Source organism: Puma concolor, chromosome B3, assembly GCF_028749965.1.
Source record: "Puma concolor isolate L17-30 chromosome B3, mPumCon1.1.hap2, whole genome shotgun sequence".
In the NCBI taxonomy this organism is placed as follows: domain Eukaryota; kingdom Metazoa; phylum Chordata; class Mammalia; order Carnivora; family Felidae; genus Puma; species Puma concolor.
In genome coordinates, this window is record NC_141672.1 from 93,468,036 (window position 1) to 93,487,565 (window position 19,530).

Here is a 19,530-nt window from a genome sequence, read left to right on the forward strand (position 1 = left end):
ATCCACCAGCTGATGGACATTTGGGTTGTTTCAAGCTTGGGATGATTATATGTAAAGCTGTTGTAAACATGCACACACAGGACTTTATGTGGACCTCTGTTTTCATTTCTCTAGGAGTGGGGTATCTAAGAGTGGGTTTTCTGACCATCTAGTGTGTGTATATACATTTTTTTTAAATAAGAAACTGCCAAACTGTTTTGCACAGAAAGTGTATCATCTTCTATTCCTACCAGCAAGGGATGAAAGTCCTCATGCTCCACATCCTTGTCAGCACTTAGCGTTGTCAGTTGATTAAAAAAATAAATAAAACTTTCTAATAGATGTGGAGTCCTATCATTATGACTTGCTTGCATTTTCCTAATGACTAATGATATTGAATATCTTATTTGCCATCCATCTATCTTCTTCAGTCAAATGCCTGTTTAAATCTTCTGCCTATTTATTTTCTTGTGCCTATTTGTTTTCTTATTATTCAGTTCTGAGAGTTCTTTATATACTCTAGATGTAAATCCTTTAGTGGTACGTGTTTTGCAATATTTTCTGCAAGGCTATGACTTGCCTTTTCATTTTCCTTACAGTTTGTTTTGAAGAACAGACATTCTTAATTTGTTTTTTTAAAAACATTTATTTATTTTAGAGAGAGAACACAAGCTGGGGAGGGGCAAAAGGAGAGAGTGGAAGACAGAACCTGAAGCACGTTCTGCGCTGTCAGCACGAGGCCTGATTCCAGACTAGTCTATTCCCTGCTTTTAACCAAGTCACCTTACTTTTTTGTTGTTGTTTTCATTTTTTTTAATGTTTATTTTTTAGAGAGAGAGAGAATGATAAGTAGCAGGAGAGGAGCAGAGAGAGAGGCACACACAGAATCCAAAGCAGACTCCAAGTTCTGAGCTGTCAGCCCAGATCCCCACACAGGGCTTGAACTCATGAACTGTGAGATCATGACAGTTGGATGCTTAATCGACTAAATCACCCAGGCGCCCCTCTTAATTTCTAGAAAGTCTAATTTATCATTTTTTTTTATGATTTGGCTTTTTGCTTCTAATCTAAGATATCTTTCCCTAATCTAAGGTCACAAGTTTCTTCTAAAAGTTTTAATGTTTCAGATCTTAAATCTATGCCCATTATCCAGTTGGAGTTAATTTTTACACATGGTATGAAGAATGGTTCAAGGTTCACTTTTTACTTATAAATATCCATTTGACTAGTAGGAGTTTTATAAGAACAAAATAACCTAAGGTATGCTAAATACCTGGTGCAATCAATACTAACTCAGTATTAGTCTTTTTTTTTTTCCTCCAGATAATTATTCCCCACCATCTCCCTGCCTCTTCCAAGCAAGACTAGGGAGATGACTCTATCTACCATCTGGAGTTAGTCTGTACATTCCCATCAGGACTGCCTCTTATAAAGTTTAGAGGCCCCATCTAATATTTAATTTATTTAAAAAAAATGGTAGGAGATGGTAGCACTTCCCTCCCTTATTATGAAGATCAGGCCCTAAAACATCAAACTAAAATGCTTGCCAAACTCTCTTTATAGATACCCAAGAGGAAGAATCCCTGAGCTATTCAGTTTTACTATTCAAAATATAAAGATTGCTACACACTATTCTGTGTTTACAGAAATGCCTCTTTTCTTTTCAATTCAAAAATTTATGAAGACCTTTTGAATTTACTTAGGGACTAACCTTTTCCAAATCTATCCACTTGCAACGTGGTTGTCACATACCCTCTTTCACCAAGCAAAATTTCTGGAGCCGAATCTTTAAAGTCTGACCCTTAGCTGGAAAGAGAGATCTCACTTCTAAGAATTCATAAAGTGTTCATAAAAGGACACAATGCTATCTCTAGGAAATGCCACATTGTGTTTTCTCTAATTTGGGCACTCCTCACTGATGAGATAGCCAAGGAAAATCATAGAAGGCAACAGCTTACACAGAGGGAAGGTCAATGCTTTTAATGCCAAATTCTTCCATTGTCCACAGATGTGAACTGGGGCTCCTCCACACAGGCTCTTTCTTATGTGAGCGCATTAGACAATGCCCTGGAATTAACGACCGTGGAAGACCATGTGAAAAATTTCAGGTAAAGTTAACCTCTCAGGCATCTTGGCATTGCTCTACATTAGAAGTGGTTTTCCTTTATGGGAAACAAATGCACTAGAGTAGTGATACACTTTATGGGTATATTCTCAGAATAGGCAGTCCTACAAAACTGCCTCATTTTCATGACAACACCTCTATGAATGAGTGTTTCTTCTCTTCCACCCTGAGCGATGCCCACTCTCAACTATAAACCATCATAATGCCAGGTGTCACCTTCCATGCACAGAAATAGAGAGGTGATCCAAGAGTGTGATTTTAGAGAGATGTTCCCAAATCCCCCAAAACCTTAATCATTGGTGCTGTCTTCGTTCAGCTTAAGGCTTTGTGGCTTACTGTATTCTCTTAGGAAAAGTAACATTTTATTTATTTTTATTTTTTTTTTTAATTTTTTTTCAACGTTTATTTATTTTTGGGACAGAGAGAGACAGAGCATGAACGGGGGAGGGGCAGAGAGAGAGGGAGACACAGAATCGGAAACAGGCTCCAGGCTCTGAGCCATCAGCCCAGAGCCTGACGCGGGGCTCGAACTCACGGACCGCGAGATCGCGACCTGGCTGAAGTCGGACGCTTAACTGACTGCGCCACCCAGGCGCCCCAAAAAGTAACATTTTAAACTCTTCATTAGTTATATCTTATTTTAATGGAACCTGAAAAAAAATGAGCTTTGCAAGGAAGATGAAGGAAAGCAGCATGAAAAGGCCAGCTGGAGAGTAAGAGGTCACGTTGGGGATTTAGGATAGGGTAGTATCTGGAGGGAAGAAAACAGGGGTAAACCCAAGACCACCTTTTTTGTATTTCACATTTTGCCATGACTAATGAACTAAGAATACAGAGATGGCAAGATGAACAGGTAGGATGATTCAAGAATTCTGATGAGAAACCCAAGAACTATTTAGGGGAGAAGTTATCCCATTTGCCAAACACTCTGTTCCTGCCATTTCCATCAGGGTTGTTCTGGTTCATAGGCTTCTTGAAACGGCCAGTTTCACATCTTCTTTTCTCCATGTCCAGGCCCCAGTGCATTGTCTTAACAGGGGGACCGATGACAAGACCTGCTCTCTTGGACATTACTCATGCCTTTACCAAGAACAGTGGCCTTTGCATCTGCTGCGAAGTCTTTGTGGTAAGAGCCACTTCATCCCAGGAAGGTGCTTTCCCTCCCTGCTCACCTTGTGTTGTTTTAGGCGAGCCAAGTGCGCACAGGCAGTGATAAGAAAATGGCAAGGCAGTTTGGACAGGGGCCCTTTTCCCTGATTCATAGAGCAAGGACTAGCAAAGGCCGTGATACTGAATTTAAATAAGTAGATAAAAAATGTTTCAGATTTCATGGGAGACCAACTAAAAGTGATAAATATTTCCAAATGATGGCCTTTGAGACAAGAAAAAGAGAACTGGCTCAGAAATAGAATGAAGGCATTTGGGGTGGTAACTGTCCACAGAAATATAAAAGCACGGAATGAGCCAGAGAGTACTATTATATAGATTAACTGATGAGGAGAAAACCAGACATAATGTCCTGAAATGACAGCACATAGAATTTAGATTAAATATTTGGATAAAATTGATGACACTACAGATATCTAGGGAATTAAACCAAGTTTCCCATGCCTTAGATAAACATTTGGAGCTGAATGGATTCCTTTTTTTTAGGAAGTGTGTAGAGACTAATGATAACTTATTGATGGTTTTCCCAGGAGGTATTAAAAGTAGATGCTAAGAATTTAACCATGATTCTTGACCAGTTACCAATCTCTAAAGTGAGGAGAAAGCATGAAAATTCTAATAAAATAGTAAGTCTAAGTCCTCCAAATCAGCCTATCTCTACTTGTGTTCCCATAACAATCTCACACCTTCTACCCTCATCTCTACCTCAAACTCTGTCTCTGTCTCTCTCTCTCTCTCATACACATACACACAACTCAAAATTCTTAGCTCCTTCAATGTATTTTTATAGTAACTATCAATTCTTTGAAGCTTTTTCCTAGTTTTTCTTATTTGAGGTATATAACAGCCTAGTGAGGTGGGAAGGAAAAAAGAATGCCTTCTTTCGTTTTATTGGTTGGAAAAGTGAGATGCAAGAAAATTGAATTATTGCATAGGGTCACATGATAAGAAAGCGGCGGAACCAGGATGTCAGTCCAGGCCACTGGATTGTGCGCTGCGTTACCCCATGAGGAGAAAGCCTTAGCAGACTTGTGTCCTTGGGAGTGCTGATAGAATCAGGTACCACTACCCAAACTTCCAGTACTTGTCAGGAATAGGGCTGTCAGTAAGCCGTGTAACTCATGGCCAGTCAGCTGTGCCATGATGCAGGGACAAAATTTACCGCACATCATCATGACCAGCACTTAGGCATCTTTTTATACTTGGCAGTACTCTAATACTTGCTGTATGAAGCAAGTTGGTCACATTCTCCTTCCTTTAAGTGCTCATATGCTAGTAACAGAGACAATAGAACTCAATGCAATTATCCAGAAGGGGAGTAGAAGGCACCCTACCAACTACATAAGATTGACAGGTTAAGTAATGACCAACTGTGACTCCAGAGCATTTTTAAAAATCTTATCAAGCACCCTTCTCTCATATTATCAACTTTTGTGCCCTGGATTACTGAATTTCATTTTGGTCAATATAATACAAGAGCTGGTTTTGATGGAATAAGCAGTTTGGGGTGTTTTTCTTCTCCAGCAGTTTAGAGAAAACTTAGTTTAGCAGGCAATAAAAAATCTTTAGGACAGAAGAAATGAACTGAGAGTATGAACAGTCCTATATTGGCAAGGGAGAAAAGGTCTTCTAACAGAGACAAGAGATATTGCTTTTAATTAACCCTTTGCTGCTTTCACTCTAATAAAAGAGCGTGATTGTGGAGTATCACGTGAAGTAAGCATCCTTGTCTGTGCCTCCAATAGCCCTGTTGTCTGACAGGTATATTGGACCACATTATATATCATTGTGCTGGTCTCTCTGAGTAAGGTCCATGAGTCATACTCCCAGGTCCTGAGGTTCTCTCAGGGACAGGAAATAGTTACTGCTTCAGTTAATGACTTTCCAGTTAGTTACTCTCTGTGAGCTCCTGGGGCTGCAGATGCTGTCAGCATTTTTCAACTCTAGACTTAGTCGTCAATCATCTTTGCAAAGAAACAGATGGAAAGTGACATGGGGGGAGGTCAGCATACCACTAGAAAACTTTTTCCGAAAGCACAGTTATTGGTGGTTAGGCCAACCTATGGGAAAGGTCAAATAAGAAAAGATAATGTTGAGAGGTGACAATGTAGTTTTTAACTCTGGGAAGCTGGTGCTCATGGGCTTTTGAGACATATGGTCAAGTTCTGAATCACTCTTTGCCACCTGTTAGCTGTGAGTCCCTTAGGTACATAATTTAGTCTTACAGTGCCTCGATGCTCTTTCTTTTTTTAGAAAATGGGAAGAATAATAACAACATTAGCACCTATGTTACAAAGCTATTGTGAGAATTCTATCAGATGATCTTTCCAGTGCCAGCTCAGCATCTATCAAACAGTAAATGATCACTTAATTGTAGTTGTTACTGTTGGTATTGTTATTTTCATCATCATTATTTTTGGTATACCATAGTTGACATTTCATTCCAAAAATCTATCCCTTTCAACAAAACTGGAAGCATCCTTTCTTAAGGAAACCAGACCCAGACACTGGATTTTTGGACTTTTTTAGGTACCCAACATGATCATGATAGAACAGTAAGATACGTATTCCTGCCAACTAATCATAGGATAGCTGGCTTTGTGCTCCAACCCTCTGCTGGCCTCCAGTTATTTAAGAGCTAACTTGAAGTGTGGTGACACTACAAGGAAGGAGCAAGACTCAGAGCTCAGTGGTATTTCAATGCTGGTGGGTCGATGGAAAGTGTGTGGCCCAGCTGCCATTTTCTACAACAGAGACATTTTAAATTTTTTAATGTTTATTTATTTTTGAGAGAGAGAGACAGAGTGTGAGTTGGGGGTGGTGCAGAGAGAGAGGGAGACACATAATCCGAAGCAGCTCCAGGCTCTGAGCTGTCAGCACAGAGCCAGACGCCGGGCTTGAACTCATGAACTGTGAGATCATGACCTGAGCCGAAGTTGGACGCTTAACCAAAACTGAGCCACCCACGTGCCCCTACAACAGAGACATTTTTAAAGGACTAGACATCATAGCCCTCAAAGCTGCTGAATTGAATTGAAAGAGTTATTCTTTTGGCTGAACCCCAAGCCCCCACTGTATCCTTCCAAATATTCAACTAACTCTTACACTCATCCACCAGAGCCTCTTTTTCCTTCTTGCTTCTTTGCTAGAAGCCTTAAGATTTCAGAGGTACCTTCATCAAGACAAATATGGGCATCTCTTTTAAGGAATCCAGCTTGGTAACTTAAAATGCTGGCTATTCTTCTCCTTTGAATTACCACACGATAAATCATTGATATACTTATATCCCAGGAGGCTTTATATTGAACAAAAGTAGGGGCACCTGAATGGCTCAGTTGGTTAAGCGTTTGGACTTCGGTTCGGGTCACGATCTCACGGTTCATGGGTTCGAGCCCCCCGCATTGGGCTCTGTGCTGACAGCTCAGAGCCTGGAGCCTGCTTCGGATTCTGTGTCTCCCTCTCTCTCTGTCCCTCCCCCGCTCACGTTCTGTCTCTGTCTCTTTCTCTCTCAAAAATATAAAACATTGAAAAGAAAATGGGAACAAAAGTAATTTTCTTCTTCTGTGCTTCATTCTTATCACCATAGAAAGATCAGAGGGAGTAGGACTCCACCTTCTAGTATCTTCTCATATTGTCAAGCGTAGTCTAATTCAGGGGTTCAGCCACAAGCAAGCATTAAGTCAGGGGTTGCAATCTCCACCAATTCTACCCTCTTTTCCCAACATAAAAACACATTGCCTTTCTTTGTCAATTAGTCTCCTCACTTACCTCATTCACAGGAGTTAGAGCGATAATAAAATCAATCATTACAATAACTTAGTTTGGGTTTATGTACCCTTAGTTCTCTGGGTATACCTTGCTCAGTTGGTGCCATCTCACATTTACTTTCCCCGTGCGAGAAGACATCGTGCATGCTGCAACAGTCACTCACTCACATACTTCTCAGCTTTAGTTGAAAGGCAGGGTAATTTTTATGAAAACAAATCAAAGACAAATATACTTTAAAGATGGAAACTTGATCCAATTGATCTGGGATTTAGAATGCAAATCAGATAAAGCCTTTATTGCCCCCCAAATGCAATACTTAGCTCTTTTCTAAATTTTGTTTGTCTTAAAATTGCAAAAGACTTTCAAGTGTACGGTGGCATCTTTTATTAAGTACATTGTGCTGTTCTGGTGGCTGAAAAATAAAGTTTTTTTAGATTGTTTTTATTTTTTATTTTGAAACATTAAGAAAAATATTAGGTCGAAGCATATGAAATTTACATTTTTGTCGAATGTAAAACTGTTGGATACAGGCAATTTCATATGATTAGACTATATAAAATAAAATGACACCCATATCCTACTTCTTTTAATTAATGACTGTTAACATTTTTGTCATAAATGTTCCTACTCACTTTTAAAATGAAATAAACCACAGCTCAAGCTGAAGTCCTTGTTAAAACCACTTAGCACATGGCTCTCCCCCTCTCCAAAGGCAATGTTACCTGAGGTTTGTTGGCATTCTTCTACTCATTTCACATAAGTGTGCCAAGATGTAGATCTATTTTGATTAATGTTTGCCTACTCTTTCACATTCCTTAAACCTTGATTGTCCTGCTCTCCTCTCATGGTAAAGGACATGACAGATAGCTTTTGACCAGCTTCCTTACGTAGATCCCCTTTTAACAGAATTTCACCCTTACTGTTTTCCTTTCTCTCTTTTTTTTTCTTAAAATTTAGAAAACATCTTAATAAAACCTAAAGCTCTATTTGAATTCAAAGACACTCTTCAGAAAACTCAGGGAACACAACCAACTCCTAACTCTGGCAAAGCAGAGGGCAGTTCAATCACAGATGAACCAGAGGAAACTAAAGTTTTCATTTTTTCTTCTATCTTCAACCTCTTCGTCTCAATGTTCACAACCACCAAGTTGATGCATTTTTATAGACGCATCTATTATTCTTTAGTCATCGAGGCTCTGTCATGACGTTCATAAGAGAGTGACATGGCACAATGCAGGAAAAATGAAATGACCTGAGAATGGGCGCTAGGCACATGGTGAGATGAAATATGGACCAAATCAGAAAGGAAAAATTCCCTTTCCCACACTTCCAACCAAAGCGGCAATGAAAGCAAAGAGCAGTAAGACTCTCAGTGTCTTGAAAAATGAAAGTTGGAAAGAACGTTGCTTTTGGCCCAAATTTCTCTATTTGATCTAATGATGTTGGAACTCATTCGCAAATTCTTTTCGTAATATTCATTTATTTGAGGTAGCATCCCATCAACTACTTCTCCAGACTAAATAATTAGAATTTCTTTACCCTTTTCTCAATCAATGTCAAAGTTATAATACGTACAAGACTTTTAGGGCTTCTTTGTTCAAATCCTGAATTAATTTATGCATTCATATTTTGGATCCTAACTGAGCTAATCTCTATAATATTTTAATTGAGTGGCAAAATCCATTTTTGTGACTATGACATATTTGAATGTTGAGAGTAATTATGTTCCAGTATGTGTTCCCTCTTTGTTAGCTTATTTTTCCTTACTACATTTGTATTGCAGCCTTGCCTCACATTAGTAAGTGTGCTACAATGATACTATAATCGCTTTTAGCAAAGAGAGATTCTGTCTGAAATATTTTTATGACTTCTCAATATGGCAAATTTAGGCATTAAAGTACATCTTTCTGTCACAATTAATGCTTAATCTGGGTTTTTATAACAATAATAGACATACATTAGACTGCATTTGTTTAAATCAATGCCACTTTCCCCAGGGGGGCACAGTCATTGTGGTACAACTCAATATACTGATGGCCCAATACCTTTTCTAGCTGTTGGTTATTCTTCTGTCACATGGATACTGTTACCATTGAGCCTCCCTGAAAAAATATCTCTTCTTTCTTTGCAGCTGATGGAGTCTAGAGTGCCCAAAGAGAACTAATGGTTCAAAATGCATGGACATTCTAGAACCCTAAGCAGAATTTTATCCATAATGGCATATCTTTCTTTAGTTTAGGTCTTCTGGCTTAATAACTGTCCTCCTTGTATCTTTACTTACCCATCATCTTTGAAGGGTCTTGTTTTGTAACTTTAATGTAAGCCCCCCAAACTGTTTTAAAAAGTTTTTGACAAGTCTTCTGAAAAGCTGGCAAGTTCTAGAAAAAATACTAAAATTAGTACATAATGAATCTGATCCATTTCAAATAGAATATTAAAATGGAAGTGACCAAAGATTGTCTAGTATTGCATAATAGAAACATAATATGTAACTTAAAATTTTCTAGCAGCCATCAAAAAAGTAAAAGGAGACAAGAAAAGTTAAGTTTAATACATTTTATTTAATGTAATGCATCCTAAATATTATTTCAATATGCACAATATACAAAATATTAATGAGATATTTTGCATTCTTTTTTTCCATCCTAAGGCTTCAAAATCTAGTGTGTATTTTACATTTTCAGCACATCTCAGTGTGGAGCAGACACATTGCAAATGCTCAACAGCGAATGGATAAGGGCTATCATACTGGACAGTGATGAACTAGACAATTCCCTTATTTTTAAAATGTAGAACCCACACCAAGAAAAGGCACATGACATGCCAGGGTATCAGCCAGCCAGTGCCAGAGCCAGCTCTGGCTCCCAATTCAAAACTCTGTCATAGAACAAACACAGTGGTAGAAATAGGTCTGGGGCTCCAACATGATTGTGAAAACTCATTTAAAATCATCCAACTTTGAATGAGCACCTACTATATTCCAGACATCAGACTGGGCACTTTATCATTACTGCTCAAAACAACCCTGCAGGCTAGAGGTTTTATCCCTGTTTTCAGAAAATTATAGCAATGCTCAGAAATAATTAACTTCTTCCAAACGGCCAATTTTAGATTTGAAACCACTTCTGCAGACCACAAATCCTGGTATCTTTTTCATACATCCCAAGCCCTTTCTCTCTAGTGAAAGACCCTCTAAGACTGTGACTCCAAGCATGGCCTGGGGGTTTGTTAGAAATGCAGAATCTTAAGCCTCATTCCAGACCTACACATTGCATTTCGTCAAGATCCTAGGTAGCTTGTAAGAGATCTAAGACAATTCAACAACATACCTAATCTGTTCATGAGTTGGAAGAATTTCCTAGGAAAATAGATTCATATCCTATCAGGCACATTATAGATCATCAGAAACACTTTTAGGGGTGATTTGAAACTTGCAAAGAAAAGACTTGGCTTGGACCTGTAAGGAAGGAGAAAAAGAATCAAATTTTTAGTTGAAATGAATTTCCAGAACTCAAATCTTAAAGTTATAAAATGTTTCATCTACCACCACGATACCTACCTTCTTCTCTATTAAGCTCCCGTATTCTTCCTATGCCACAGGTATATGAACTTCTGTTCCCATGAAATTCATTGAGTGAGAGGGAAATCTTAATTTATTTGGATCGGGGTAGGTCAACATTACACAAGGAAAGTGGCAACCCACCATGTTCTGACTGCCAAGATCTCTGCCCATTTCTTCAAATTGGGGTCTAGCTGAGATTTCCTTAGTGTTCTTAAACATACCTCTTGCTACTGAGTCAAAGGTTGATTGTGTATTTATCCTGAATTTCTTCATTCGCATTTTCAGTGTTTTCCTCCTGTGCCGTGATGCCCTCAGCTCTTTCTTTCATTGGCATGAGGCAGTTAATTAAACAGGTGTTAACGCATCTGGACATTCTGGGTGGAAAGTGAATGATGGGAGCAGCAGAGGCCTGCTCCAAAAGGTTGAGTCTACGTGAACCCTGTTTAGTGAGGTGTTTTTCCCTCTTTCCCACTTCTTAACTCGATGGGGCATTGCTGGCTATTTTTGTCCTTTAGAAAACAACAGCAGCGCAATGGATAATAGCAGGGCTTCTAACCAATATTTCATCGTGTCGTACAGGGACCGCGCAAGCTGTGTGTTAAAGAGATGAACAGCGGCATGGCAAAAAAGCAGGCCTGGCTTATCAAGAACAAAATCAAGGCTTTTTATGCTGCAGTGGCAGCAGACTGTTTCAGAGATGGTGTCCGAAGTCTCCTTCAGGTAAGGCTGACACTGAGGGAATGAGTACGGAGGCAAAAGACAATTATCACTCCCTATTAATGAGGCTCCCAAAGTGAATGGCTCCCGTTAGGCAGCCCAGCATCAGAGATCAATGCAGATGGTTAAGGAACTCATTTCGAATTCCTGAGGAGAGGCAAAACTAAAACAAAAGCAGAGAGGTTCTATTACAATGAACTATGGATGATATGCTGGAAATGGGAAATGAGGTTGCCTTTGGCCACCAGCATACATTCTGTCCCCACACTTATTGAAATGCAAATTTGTTCTGATGGTTGACGACATTCAGGATCCTATTAAAACTTCAAACTATTTTTGCATCTCATACTGCATATAGCAATACTCAAGTCAGGCATTCTGCTCCTTTTTTCTTCTGTGAATGGCGCGAGGGCAAGCTGCTAGATTCGACTAAATAAATGCATGGTGATCTGGGTGTAAAAATCTCCCTATCCTCCTAAATTATTTCCAGAATGTTGAGTAAAATGTAATAATCTCTGTGGCTCAACACGGAAGCCCTTGGTTCTCTTATCTTTTTCTCCCTTATTCTTTCCTTTTTTTCTCCCCTTCCACAATTAGTACACAGAGTCTTTCCCCAGTTCTGATCATAATAGAATGGTGAACCATTCTTCAAACAATCCAAGAGACCCCAAGAAACTGTAGGGCTTGGCTTTCTAATCATTCTGGCTTTAATATGGTTGGAAAGCCCTGATTCTATATGTACTGAATGATGTATTTGCTTTCAGAGTTACCGTTTACAGGAATGACAAAATTCAGGATGACGTCCAGGTGACACTGATGCTTATGCAGTCAGGAGAGAAAAAATAAACTGTACTACTTTGGAGATTAAGAGTATTTGGTATATTTCTGTCTCTTATATTCCTGAAGAACTCTTGCAAAGTAGCTGCACACAGAAGCCATTTCTGAAACACCTATTACCCCCAATGAGCATCCTTTCACCTGTTACTAATTTGCCAAACCATGGAAATAGGTGTCATTTTAAGAAGCTGATTGTCTTTAGTGAGTTACTTTTCAGGAGCCCTGTGGTGAAATATGTTGGGAAGGTTACACATTTAAGGTAAAATTATCTTGGAAGATTGGTGAAATAATAAAATTTTCAATAAGGAATGGGTGGTCTGACATGAAATAAGCAGGGAGAGAAAAGACACAGGTCTGGAAAGTAAGTCTTATATTAATACAGAAGAAACCATAAAACATTCGACAATGCAGAACGCTTGTTCACTTGAATTTCCTTAAAGAAAAGTGGGGTACAAAGGGAAAGACAGGGTGGTATTAAAGGGAAGCACTGACCATTATGACCATCCATTTTGGATGAAGACTTCTTTGCTTCTAAGAATTTATGGTACAAATGACCACATCCCCAAACTGTAGTCACAGAAAAGACAAGCTCCATCCTGCCGTGTATCTGCTGAGCACCAAACGATGGCTGTAAGGAGTTATCTTGCCACCTGGACATTTCTAGGAGAAACACAACAGATGTGGAGGCAAAGTTTATTTCAGGAACCCTCCATCAATGCCTGCTTCCTCCTGCTCACCACTGTCCCCTTTAATGTGTTCTGCTCTGGCCATTGGTTTCACTCCTCCTGTGACCCAGAGTGTTCTTCCTTCACTCCCACTGCTCTCTTTTCCATGCTTGTCAACCTCTAACTGACCTGCAAGATCTGGAATGAATGGCACCTTTCCCCTGAAGCCATCCATGAAGACACAGCTAGAATTCAGGTTTTCTTCCCTTATGCTTCCATATGAGTTCCTACTGCATGTGCACTTGAATTATAATTATTTGTGTGTATCTTGCCTTCTTCACCTTATTCCAAGCTCCTTAAGGCTAAAGAATATGCTTCACTGCTCTTCTACAGCACCTGACATAACACTTTGTAATTAATAGGTATTCAATACTATTGCCAAATTAAGTTTAATTAACTGGAAGCCATATCCTGTCATCTAAGGGGGGGGGGGAGTGAAACCTGATATGGAAGATGGCTATTAATGATACTATCAGGTAAGAAGCTTAGGTCCTAGAGACATAGCGCCATTACCCTTCGATAAATAATACAAGTACGAGTTTCAGTGATCCTTGTATCTTAGAATTTTCCAAACATGGATTTTATTGCTAATGACATTATGGGTAAAACAGGTGGAAATGAGCTTTGAACCACTAAGTTACAACACGCATGCCAACAGTTAAGCCGACCCTCACTTGATTTTAAATTATTGAACCATTTTAATGAGTGTGTCAGAAGAAATGCAAATGACTGCTAATTTAGAAAAGCTACATTTCTGTCATCTAAAATCCATTTATGGCTGAGATGATTTAGAACTAATCTTTCTATTTTATGCTTGGGTACGGGCATGAAGGACATGCTCTAAAATGTAATCTAATCTTCAGAATCTTCAGAACATTACTTCAGTGCTCTTTTGGACATTATTTTTCATTTGCAGTGGTAGTTTCCTGGTCTGGAAAGGATTGCCCATGTGTTTATCTCCTCTGTTTAGGCCTCGGGCTTAGGAAGAATGAAACCCAACACTCTGGTGATCGGATATAAAAAAAACTGGAGGAAAGCTCCCTTGACAGAGATTGAGAACTATGTGGGAATCATACAGTAAGTGATGGCTTTCAGGACGTGTTCTTGTTTACAAACCACTAACCAGGGCACTACATAACAGGTGCTGTTGTACCAGACTAAATTGCCTGAGAAGAAGACATTCCCCTGGTACTCTGAATTCTTTACCAAAGTGCAAGAAACACTGCCAATAATAGAACTTGAGGAAGCAGGGTGGTGTCAGAGGAAGCAGGGTGGAGGAAACTTGGTGTCAAAGAAAAAGGTAATTATTAAGATTTGCAGTCTTAAAACCTATTCATAAGATTAAAAGCAAAGGACAGCTAGGTAAGGAAGGAAGTGTTCTTTCAAAACACCTGGAATCTTGGATTGGCTGGTGTGCCCAATTCAGTCATCGTCTCCTCTGAGCCCTGGATAAGGAGTTTACTACCCCTGAGCCTCAGATGCCTCTTTGCTGATATGAGGCTTTCATATATCAGTGTCTCTGGGTTGGTTTAAGGACAAAAAGTGAGTTTTAAATGGGACATGACATCTAATATCTATATATTGGAAAAGTCTTGGGACAAGGGTCGTAATGATAGCCTTTAAGAGACTAGCAGGCACCAGGCTAATGTCCTTCACACAAATTATCCCATTTAATTCCCACAAGAAGACTTTGAAGTAAGTGCTAATACTGTTCCCATTTTATAAGGAGAGATGCAGACATTAAAAATTAAGTAACATGCAGAAAATGACAGTTGTGACATAGCTGGAATTCCAACCCAGGACTATCCAAATTCAAAGTTTAAGCTCATGACCAAAATGCTAGGCTGCCTCCAATAGTACATGTATAGCGAAAGTATTACCTGGCTTGGTTCTTTCTTTTGCATAAGTGAAAATGAAGTCTACACATATGGAAAGGCTCAGAGTACCCTTAGTGACCATTCTAGAAAACTGAGCCTTTCTTCCCGTCTTGAAAATATTTAGCCATATTTGTCTAGGGGGGCAATGTTAGCTGTGCTAACAGCTATCTTTTGTCAAAAGCTCTGAAAATGGAATATTTCCCATCTGGCGTCTGGCTTTGCTCTGATTCCATACAACAGGGTAGGGAATGTGCCCTGAGAAGTCTGGCTGAACTTTAAAAGTCTGTAATAGGGGCGCCTGGGTGGCGCAGTCGGTTAAGCGTCCGACTTCAGCCAGGTCACGATCTCGCGGTCCGTGAGTTCGAGCCCCGCGTCAGGCTCTGGGCTGATGGCTCGGAGCCTGGAGCCTGTTTCCGATTCTGTGTCTCCCTCTCTCTCTGCCCCTCCCCCGTTCATGCTCTGTCTCTCTCTGTCCCCAAAATAAATAAATGTTGAAAAAAAAAAATTAAAAAAAAAAAAAAAAAAAAAAGTCTGTAATACACAGGAAAGAAACCCTCACCTCTTCAAAACAAGCACATGTATTCACAGTGCTTCTTATACCAGGCTATGTCCTGGCCCCTGCTGGAATGAGCATTGTATTTATCATTGTTTGGGAGAGATTTAAGGAACATTATAAAAGCACTCTAGTTTTAGTGTATTGAAAAGAAGTATAAAAAAATATTTTTCATCATCTGAAATTTGTATGCGTTTACTGACCAAACACATTCACTTAACAATCCTTCTAACATGGGGAACTTGTGTACTAAATGCGTTCTCCTGAATTGTGTTTCCCGAAGGTATAAAGTCTGGATGCCAAATGCTGCCACTTGGCCCCTGGTGATACCCTAAGTTCAGTATGTTAAGGCTAAAGCAGGTGATGAAGGTAGAATTTTACCATGTTCACCAACCAGCATTTTGATATATTCAGAAACAGTCAGTTGCTGACCATTCTTGGAAATAGATTAGAGCTGCTCTCTGTTATCCAGATACTAAAATAAAATTTCATCTTTACCACTGGGAAAAAAAGGGGGACAGAGAGGAAAGAAATTTCATCTCCATCTTTGGGGGAAAAAAGTATTGAAGCAAATAAGACATATGTAAACCGTCAGTCATTTAGTATCCATTAATTGATACAAAATTATCTGGGGTCATCTTCCAATGTGCCCACCTTTGAAACATTCTAGAAATCTAAAGGGACCAAAATAATCAAACCCAATAATATTAGGCCAAGGAGACTTCTGGATTTTATACCAAATTGGTCTTATTGGTAGTAAAGTTCAGTGTTAAGGTGGCTCAAATTTATACTAGTATAAAACTTAGCTGGCTTAGTAAGGCTAAATGACCTTACTACCACAGCAGTGAGGTCAATATAGAAGGGAAGACCATCATACCTCCATACTGTATTATATTTCCCTTTCTAACTATTTTGATTGGTTTTGTGAGTAAGAGTAAAGCATAGTATTACTGTTAACATGGGGGCATTATTACAATAATATAGAATTTTATAATTTTTCTTTAGATAAAAGATTTTAAATGTTTATAATATTCTTAGGTATGGCTTAATTTTAATTTGAATCTGTATTAGTTTTCATTGGCTGCCATAAAAAATTGCCTCAAGCTTAGTGGCTTAAAACAACACAAATTTAATAGCCTACAGATGTGTGAGTTAAAAGTCTGACACTAATTCACTGGGCTAAAATCGAGGTGTAGGCTAGGCTATATTCCCTTCTGGAAGCTTTAGGAGAGATTCCCCAGCCTTGCCCTTTCTAGGTTCTAGAGCAGTCCTGCTCATGGCCTTCTTCCTTCATCTTCAAAGCTCTTGATGGGTCATACCACATTGCCCTCACCTCCTCTTCTGCTTCCCAAATGCACTTTAAGGACCCTGGTGATTACACTGGACCCTCCTAGATAATCTAGGTTAATCTCATCTCAAGGTCTGTAAGCTAATCACATCCATAAAGTCCCTTTTGCGGCATAAAGTAACATATTCACAGGTTCCAGGGATTAGAATGTGGATGTCTTTGGGAAGTCTAAAATTATTCTTCCTAGCACAGAACCCAAATATTTTTTGTGGAACACATTGTCTCCTTTTTACAATCAAGGACAATTAGAAACAAGACTTATCAGGAATTTATTTTGTGGCGACTTTTGCTAGGTCTATGTTGCTAAGTGAAGATCACTTATAGATTGAATTTTGAATGGATATTCATATTACACTGAGTTTATTCATATCATTATTTGAAAATTCAGGTTCACTTTGGCTATTAGAAACCTGTTTGCCTATATAAGACAATCACAAACTGCATGATTTCTGGTAGAGGGTGACCTTCTATGGAAAGGGTCCTAGGCTTCCGATCCATTTGAGACTGAACAAAGGAACCCCTAAGGAGAAAATTTTTAATGAACTCAAAGTAGTAATTGGTTTGCCCCATATTTAGGAGCAGAGAAAAAAAAATATTCTACAAGAACAGAGATAAAAGAAAGAGAGCCTTTCTTTTCCTTCTAGAAAATCTAATTCTATTGGATTGAGTGTAGAGAAGGCACAACAGCCAACGGCATTGGGTTGTTATGAAAAAGCATCGTTTCAAACAGTCTGCCCAAAGTCAATGGTGAAAGTTCCTTAAAGGAACTGGAGATATTTTTAACTGGGAACTTGATGTCAGAAATGTTGTAGGATTCTTTCTCCATAAGTAGGGATTTGGCTGATAATTTCAAAGGGTCTTTGCAGCCTAGAAACTCTCTGTTCTAAATATTTCAGTGATTGTTTTGCTTACATTAGAAATGAAACAATTATTTTAAAAGCATGTAACAAGCTCTTAATCAAAATTCTAGGTGACAGTATTATTTGAATAAATTGGTTCCAGAGTAAATGAATCAGTTACCTTTATCCAGAATACATTTTTAAAAGGCATAAAGGGAGAAAAACTAACTAACAAAAGGCATCAGCTCTTGGCTGTATTCTCAAGTGAATTTTCATAGTTTAGTTATGTTAAAATCTTAGAATTGAGAATCTTAGACTCTCTTACTATTAGTACAAAACCTCAAGATTAAAGGGGTCATTTAAATAACCACTTTGCTTTCACTTTCAGTGATGCATTTGATTTTGAGATTGGTGTGGTCATAGTCAGAATCAGCCAAGGGTTTGACATCTCTCAGGTTCTTCAAGTGCAAGGTATGTACTTTCTTTATTCAAGCCACAGATATTTATTGAGCACCTACTCCATGCCTGGTATTTTTCTAGGTGCTGGGGATAGAGCAGTGCACAATACAGACAAAACCCCCTAATGATAGAGCTTATGTTCTTGTGCTGACCTGAGGTGTATACACTTCCCCAGTGTTTTCTCCATTGCTAACACAAACCGCCTTTGTCCTGCAAAATAAAATATGGAATAATCCAGGGCAGTCATAAATTATTATTCTTATCACAAAACTACAAAGCCAGCATCACTGAAAATAAACACCTTTGGTAAAATAAACTGCTGAATTAATTTCTGCAAGATGTTTGAGAAAATAGAGATTAATTCTTTCCTCAAAAAACCATGTATTTTGTTTTTAAGAGTCTATGATCTGGTTTTCAGCCAACATGGAAATGAACCTGAATGTATCATGCTGTGAATCACTAATCTAAGTCCGAGGCCGAAACACTAATTCAGATTAGTAACTCTGCTTTTTTCCCTTTAGAGGATTACTTGTTTGTTTGTTTTTTTAATTTTTTTTAAAGTTTATTTATTTTTGAGAGAGACACAGTGTGAGTAAGGGAGTAGTAGAGAGAGAGGGAGACACAGAATCCAAAGTAGGCTCCAGGCCCTGAACTGTCTGTCAGCACAGAGCCCAATGTGGGGCTCGAACTCAAGAACCACGAGATCATGACCTGATGTGAAGTCGGATGCTCAAATGCCTGAACCACTCAGGCGCCCCAGTATACTTGTTTAATCTTAAGAGGTTAAACATACCCTCTTCTGTTTAAACTTAGTTTTTTGTGGGGCGCCTGGGTGGCGCAGTCGGTTAAGCGTCCGACTTCAGCCAGGTCACGATCTCGCGGTCCGTGAGTTCGAGCCCCGCGTCGGGCTCTGGGCTGATGGCTCGGAGCCTGGAGCCTGTTTCCGATTCTGTGTCTCCCTCTCTCTCTGCCCCTCCCCCGTTCATGCTCTGTCTCTCTCTGTCCCAAAAATAAACATTGAAAAAAAAAATTTATTAAAAAAAACTTAGTTTTTTGTTATAACTTATGTTTAAACTTACGAATGAGATAAAGGACACATCTAAATAGTCATTGAAATATTAGGACAGGGAACTAATTCATGACTTATCTCTTCAGATGAACTTGAAAATAGAGTCCCCTGATGACCAACACTAAAACAAAGAGATACTTTTTGGGTGTCTCTTGTGTACCAGACATGGTGTAAATGATGGTGCTGGGTAGACCAAAACTAATTAGTGTGCTAGTAAGTATATTTGTAGAGTATAATGGAGAAGAGAGAGGGACATCTTACTCCAAGAGGTCTTTCTGAGGGAAGTTACTTTAGATTTGATATCTAGTGGATGAGTAGAGTTAACTAGGCAATGTTGGGCGAAAGAGAAATGAGTTTGGGAAACAGCATTCCTGACAAAGACCAGAGCATCAAGCAAAGGTGTGAATACACAGGATTATGGAAGGATGGGGTATATGGGCTACCCAGAGCAGATTCAGGTCACTGAAGTAGGAAGTATGAAGCAGATAATAGTGAAATTTGAGGC

The 19,530-nt window shown here is 39.0% G+C and overlaps 1 protein-coding gene across 6 annotated transcripts in view; it reads left to right on the forward strand.

Annotated features, from left to right (window-relative positions):
- SLC12A1 (solute carrier family 12 member 1) overlaps nt 1-19,530 on the forward strand; it is a 109,225-nt gene that overhangs the window by 62,713 nt on the left and 26,982 nt on the right. For all 6 annotated transcript variants that reach the window (XM_086710624.1, XM_086710628.1, XM_025918975.2 and 3 more), the window contains 5 exons: nt 1,988-2,087; nt 3,119-3,230; nt 11,181-11,321; nt 13,851-13,957; nt 17,886-17,968. In XM_086710624.1, the coding sequence (XP_086566750.1) occupies nt 1,988-2,087; nt 3,119-3,230; nt 11,181-11,321; nt 13,851-13,957; nt 17,886-17,968 (543 nt within the window). The remainder of the gene's footprint in view (nt 1-1,987; nt 2,088-3,118; nt 3,231-11,180; nt 11,322-13,850; nt 13,958-17,885; nt 17,969-19,530) is intronic.